Raw genomic sequence first — 7,124 nt, 5'->3', positions numbered from 1 at the left:
ACCCGATCTGGTTTTCCATCACGTCCAATATCCGGGGATGGACGGGCTGAAGTGAATACCCCAACTAGACCAGCTGGCCGATACTCCAACAAATACTCAGGTGCAATGACGAGCATCGAGGTAGAGGCACCACCCATCGTGTTCGACTGAGGGTTTGGCGCTGATGCCTCAGAACTATCGATGCCATGTTCCAACTTCGTAAACAATTTGTGTATCCTCACTTTCGGAAAACTCCGACGATAATGAAACAACACCTGCATATCTTCATCTGATCGTAACATGAATGTTTCATATTGCACGCCGGTTGACACAACCGCAATAGGAATCTTGTAGAACAGTTTCTTTACCCACTTTGTGCCACACGCACCCAACTTCTGCAATATACTGGTCTTCAGATCCAACAGTGTATTAGATGACCTGATGAAAACACTCAGTGGTTCTCTATCGGTAAACTTCACACCATGACTCTTACTCTTTTTTATTTTTCCAGAAGAGTGCACTAACACCAAAAAGCTCTCCTCACTTTCCATTCTTAAGCTATGAATGAATGAAAATGACACTCTACACAAGTTGTTGGGTATATATAGGCATCTTCCAAGAAGCCACGTCGTTGATAATCCGCAACAAGGTCTCACGGAATACACTATGGGTCTCTCTCTTCATAAACCGCTACAGGTGTAGCGGTTTATGTGTTTTTGCTTCTGAACGTAATACGCGATAGGGTGTAGCGGATTACGTGTAAATGGAATCTGCGTTAGGGTGTCACGGATTACATATAATGAGGTTTGTTGCATTTGCGTATGGTTTTTTCTATTGTTGTATTTGTGTAACACTTTTTCTCATTCATTTTATTTATGTAAATTGCCCATACTTTTACCTATATTTTTAAACATTAATAATTAATTGATGACAAAAAATAATAAATTTTAATAATTTTCTCACATTCCTATTATTATTATTATTATTATTCTTCAACTAACAAAAAATATTTTTTAATTATTTTATTTATTTCAAATTATAAATTATAAATTATAAATTTTTAAGTTTAAATTTTAAATTATAAATTTTAATATTTAAATTTTTTAAAAAGTAAAAACTTTTATAATTAAAAATTAATTTTCAGTAGTTTCCCATATGAATGTTTATGAGTCATTTTTACTTTTTAGAAGATATAAATAGAATAGAAGATCAATCGAACCAACCCATAAATGATGGATTAAATATTTAATAAAAATCTATTAAGCTTAAGTTGGGTTTGGGTCTACTGTGGCGGTGGCAATTCCCCACTACCAAGTACCAACCACAGAACAAGAAGGTCCTCGGAATTTTCAATTTCTCTGTTCCTTTCCTCGTCAAAATTTTCTTCGCCCCCACGCATATCTCTGAATTAAAATATTCCATCCAAGAACATAAAGCTTCCCCTTCAATTTCAAACCCTAGAAAAAACGCACCTAACCTTGCTTTGTGATCAAGCAGATTTAGGGTTTCTATCTTTCTTCGCGATGGAGGATTGTTGTGCCGTTTGCGCCGAGCCCTTGGAATGGGTTGCCTATGGACCTTGCATGCACCGCGATGTCTGCTCCACGTGCGTCTCTCGCCTCCGATTCATATGCCACGATCGCCGTTGCTGCATCTGCAAGACCGAATGCGACACCGTATTCGTTACCAAGGTATACATAAAATTTAGTATTGCCACTCCTCCATAAACTGGATGAATCTTGAATTTTCCGTCTGTTGCCGTATTATCGTATTGCTTCTTTTTCGTTCGTCTCTGTTCACTGAATTAAGATCTTAATTGCGCCACATTGGCATGTTTTGGTTGCAATTCAAATGCTAGTCAAGTCTCTAAGTTCCAAGTACATTGTCTACTATGATCACTGCCACTTCCGTTGTTGCTGTCATGACTTGTTCTCAGCTAATTTTTGTTAATGAGCATCTGATGAGAAATTCAAACATGGCATTATTGTTTTATGGATTTCTGTCGTTGAACTAATGTAGTAAATTTTTAAGTAATATTTGCTGTTACTGGTCGGAAGAGATAGATTGACACTACCGTTTTTTATCGGAAATTATGTACTTCAAATATGGGGCTTGATTTGTTAATTCCATGTTCTTTTAAGTGTTGTTACCTTTTGAGTTTGACGATGTTGTTGATACTCATTTTTACTGCATTCTTCCAGGCTCTAGGAGACTATACACGGATGATTAATGATTTTTCATCCTTACCCTCCGACCCAAGGGAGGGCAAGGTTGGATCATATTGGTACCATGAGGATACAAATGCATATTTCGATGATATGGACCATTACAGGATGATCAAGGCTATGTGCAGGCTTTCCTGCAGTGTATGTGACAGGATGGAGGAGCAACCACATGATGCCTCAAAGCGCCGGCAGAGGTTTAGGAATATAGAGCAGCTGAAGGGTCACTTATTCCACCGTCATAAGTTGCTTATGTGTAGCTTATGTTTGGAGGGGAGGAAGGTGAACTATAAAATACTATTGGGTTCATATAAATGTTTTTAAACGTGAACATGTGTAGTCTGATGGAAGAATTTGTAATCTGTTTTCATATTGAAGTTTTTGACCATCATGTCTATGGCATAGGTATTTATATGCGAGCAAAAGCTTTATACCAGAGCACAGTTGAATCAGCATATAAGCACAGGTGATTCAGAAGTGGATGGAAGTGAGAGTGAGAGAGGTGGTTTTATGGGGCATCCTATGTGTGAGTTCTGTAGAACTCCATTTTATGGGGATAATGAATTATACACACACATGTCTACAGAACATTATACTTGTCATATATGCCAAAGGTAGGAAACTAGGAACTATGCCATTCAAGTGGGGAATATCCCTGCCTTTATATTGGTCTGAATGGATTGAAATATAAGTTTCATGCAATCTGTATGTTCAATGCAGGCAGCATCCAGGACAATATGAATACTATAAGAATTATGATGACCTGGAGGTAAGATATTTGTTATTTTTTTATTTTATGTTCTTGTTAATTAAGGTGACTTGACAATTATTTTTTTTTGTTGCTTCAATCTTTAAGAATTTGTATGATCAAATGTCTGCTGGTGCAGATCCATTTCCGTAATGAGCACTTCTTATGTGAAGATGAAGCTTGCCTTGCTAAGAAGTTTATTGTGTTTCAATCTGAAGCAGAAATGAAGGTGATTCCTATGACAAATAGATCTTTTTTCTGTTTTTTATCCCAAGGCTTTATTTAGGGTGGTTGGCTCTGCTATTTCTATCTAACATTGTAAATAAAATTATAAGTTGCTTTACTGTTGTGAGATTATTTCTCATTGTTAAATCTCTTTTTCTTTGTTTTTGGCTTAGAGGCATAATGCTATTGAACATGGAGGGCGAATGTCACGGTCAAAGCGTAACGCTGCTCTTCAGGCATGTACAGTGACAATCGATTCTGTTTGTTGTTGTTTTTCATTGGCAATTTGGCTTTGCTACGGCAAATAGTATATTCCTTTCTTTGTTACTCCTCTAAGTTAGCTTTTTGTTCTTCCCCTGCAGATACCGACCAGCTTTCGGTATAAGCGTAATGATCAAGACCAACGCCGCGGAAGAGGCCGCTCCTTTCGTCGTGATTTTTCTGAAAATCAACTTTCTATGGCCATTGAAGCCAGCCTGCAGATGGCTAATGCAGCGGAAACATTTCATGATCCATCATCTTCAAGTAGTGGGCAAGTTGCAGTTGATGATGGTAATGCTGATGTTGATTCTATTATTCAGCCATTTGAATCATTAGCTACATCGGGATCTGAAGCATCTGCACGATACCTCCAAGCCTTAGGACCTAACTCGAAGAATGCAGCACTAGCAGATTCATCCTTCCCTCCACTCCCACTAGCTTCCAGCAATGACCAGCAAAGGTCCAAACAGGAGTTGGAAGGTTCATCCAGTAATACCATGGCAGCACGATTGCGTCGGCATGGGAACAGAAATGTTTCTGTAATTAATGCTGGTAATGCTTGGCCTGCACCAGGTCGTAATTCTACCCAAGCTAGACTGCAATCAAATGCTGCTCCTGGAGTGCCACGTAATTCTGGTCAGATGAAGACCGCAAATAACAGTGGACCTTCACCCTCAACTTATGCTAGTTCTATTCAGCCTACACCCAAAACTGCCCTTGCACAATCATCTGTTGGTTCTTCGCGGGACACACGTGATAATGGAAGAATGTTTCACTCTGCATCTGCTCCAAATCTCATTGAGAGCAACCCCATTGAAGCTTCAATTTCCGAGTTCCCTCCTGTTTCTGCCTCACTAGTGAGCAAGTTATCTGCAAGCACTCAGACTCCGTTGAATGTGGAAAATGTTCAGTCTGCTAACAAGTCATTGGTTGAAAAGATTCGTGGAGCTCTTGATTTTGATGAAGATAGATACACTTTGTTTAAAGACATATCTGGTCAATATCGTCAAGGCACACTTGATACGGAGACATATCTGGACTGTGTGCAGCAGTTTGGTTTGTCTCATCTTGTACCCGAAATGGCTAATTTATTGCCTGATCCTCAGAAGAAGGAAGAGCTCATTTTGTCGTACAACAGTAGTTTGCAAAGGAATGCTTTACCAGAAAATGGATGGGTCCATGGTGGTTCTGGCATACCCTCTAAAGGTAGTAATGCTTCCAAGAAGGGTAAAGGTAAGTCTGTAGATGGTAGTGGTAGTAACTCCACAGATAGATTAGCAGATAGCTTCTTAAGCACAGTACATCAACTACAATCAAGCTATAAATCTTCAGAAGAGAATTTGGAGGTGCTATCAAGGGGTGATTATCGAACTAACAAGGGCAAGTCAAAAATCAATCAGCAGATTGATACCAATTCGGGAAATCAACCTTTGAGAATCAGTGGGCAGACAGAGGCATCGGGTGGAATTTTATCAAATCAGAAAAAGGAGGATGCTGGTGTTGGCAGTAAACAACGTAAAAAAACTTCCAAATTTCTTAGAGTGCGACTTGGGGATGGTTCTGCTTCAGCCCTTCTTGATTTTGATAACTCTCAGACTGAGCCAGATCCTGGAACAGACCCTTTGCCAGGTAACAAGAATGACTCCGGAGGACTGCCTGTGCGAGGTGTTTGGCGAAATGGGGGAGGCCAGAGGCTCTTCAACTGAATACTGATCTGTTTCTCCATGGCCTTATAATGTGAAGTATCTCCAAGCATAAAACTGGAATAAACAGAGACTCCAGTTTTAGTTTCAGGAGTGATGATTTCAATGGTTCAATTTGAGTGGGATTCCCAAGTATAGCACGCTGGGATATGACTCTTGTTTTTGTTGAAGGTTTAATACCATTGCCTTAATGGGTGAGCCCTTTTTGTTTGGTTTGGCCGTTTAGGGTATTATACATTTTGATCAACTGTCGAAATGGGGGAATGGCGAGTGCCCTCTATACTTAGGTATGTAAGTGGGGTGCCGTTTTTTTTTTTTGGTGTGGCAATTTGCAGCAGCCTCCTCTTATCTTCTGCCATCGACTTGTCATCTACAGTTCTGTACACTCTGTAGAACTAGTAGATAAATGCCTGGATTTTTTGAGTAGTTAAGAACGGTGAATATATTGTTGGAACCAAAATTACGAGATGATGATACTTCTATGTTTGGATTTTTGTTCAGAGAAATTCTTATCTTCTCCATAGAGTAAATATTTTCCTTTCTCTACATCATTCACCTATTAATTTTTATCTCTCTTGTTTGTTTTCACTTTTTTTTTTGAAAGTTTTAATGGATGAGATCACTTAATTATAACATTGTAATTTAAGAAATAGAATTATTTATGAGGACTTGATCTTTTCAAATTAGAGTAATGTTCAAATTACAAAGTGTTAGAACTTAGAACACTAATTATGCAAATTTACTCAAGTCTATAAATTTTCAATCATGACTATTTTGTCTTTAGATTTTGTTATTTCAAATGTTGGCTCTTTAAATTTCAGTTATTACCCAGAGCAACATGATTTTCCCTGCATCTACAACATTACAAATTATATCAGATCAAAGACTAAAAAGAGAGTTTTTACTTGCAAATGTATATCCCAAGTCCATTCTAGTATTTACTATTGAATTTAAAATGAAAATTAACGTACATAATATAACATGCAAGAAGAAATTTGGGGTCGCAGAATTAAACTGAAAAAATAGAAGAAACAAATATAACATTGCAACTGATTTGTGATTTGCGAGAATAAAATCTATTTGAAGGGTCATTATAAGAATATGAGAAATTTATGGGATTAAAATATATTTCTTTAAAAAAATATTATTCATATACCAAACAATTTTGACATTTGTATAAAAATATAGTTAGTACAAATTAATTGTATACTTAAATTATTTTTAATTAACAAAATTAAAAAACCCATTTAATTACTAAAAAAATAATATCAAAATAAATTTTAGTATATTACTATAAAAAATATACATGTATCAGAATTATTTTTAAAAATATAAAAACAAGTATGTGCACCCAAATGAGCTAAGCCTCAGAGTGGCCCCTGAAGTTACACTCGTGCTTCATAGTAGTCCCTAAAATTATTAATTACCCAAATTAGTACCTGAAGTTAAACGCCGGGACTCAATGTTGTCCTTCCGGCACATTGCTCCGAGTGGCGTCATCGGAAAGCTGATGTGGCTAATTTGGTGACACGCGGGCAAGAATAAAACGACGTAGTTTTGATGGTGGAGCGTAAACGGCCGAAAACAACGTCGTTTCACTCCAAAAGTTGGTTTTGAAGACTCCCCCATCAAACGTTAACGTAACGCATTGTCTTCCCTCCCTCAAAATACAACACAGACCCCTCCTCCTCTTTACTCATCAATGGCGGTGGTTGGATTGTGGTAACTGTTGCGATTTCTGTGGAGCACAACTGCTATATAGGATCGGATATCATCATCTCCCTCAAACGAGGACTGTATCGGAGGCTTGTCTCTTTGAAAAAGATAAGGAAAAAAGAAAAAATATAATGTGATATAAGGAATGCTCTGTTTTTTGTTAAGGTTGTTAGTTTTATCTCTTCAGCAGTTAGAAACGATTTTTTGGAGTGTTATCTGTGGGTATGCATATTTGTGTTTCGCAATATGTAGCTAGGGTTTGATTGCGAC

At 37.7% G+C, this 7,124-nt stretch overlaps 1 protein-coding gene across 1 annotated transcript; it reads left to right on the top strand.

Annotated features, from left to right (window-relative positions):
• Positions 1-1,230: 1,230 nt before the first annotated feature.
• On the top strand, positions 1,231-5,668 carry LOC130934565 (E3 ubiquitin-protein ligase HEL2-like). The gene is made up of 7 exons (XM_057864123.1): positions 1,231-1,670; positions 2,181-2,483; positions 2,607-2,815; positions 2,922-2,970; positions 3,089-3,178; positions 3,348-3,410; positions 3,537-5,668. The coding sequence occupies exons 1-7, from the start codon at positions 1,503-1,505 to the stop codon at positions 5,139-5,141; spliced, it is 2,487 nt and encodes an 828-aa protein (XP_057720106.1). The 5' UTR covers positions 1,231-1,502; the 3' UTR covers positions 5,142-5,668.
• The last annotated feature ends 1,456 nt before the right edge of the window (positions 5,669-7,124 follow it).

Source organism: Arachis stenosperma, chromosome 6 (assembly GCF_014773155.1).
Source record: "Arachis stenosperma cultivar V10309 chromosome 6, arast.V10309.gnm1.PFL2, whole genome shotgun sequence".
Taxonomy (NCBI): domain Eukaryota; kingdom Viridiplantae; phylum Streptophyta; class Magnoliopsida; order Fabales; family Fabaceae; genus Arachis; species Arachis stenosperma.
The sequence above is the reverse complement of the archived record's forward strand: the minus strand, read 5'-3'. Positions and strand labels throughout refer to the sequence as shown.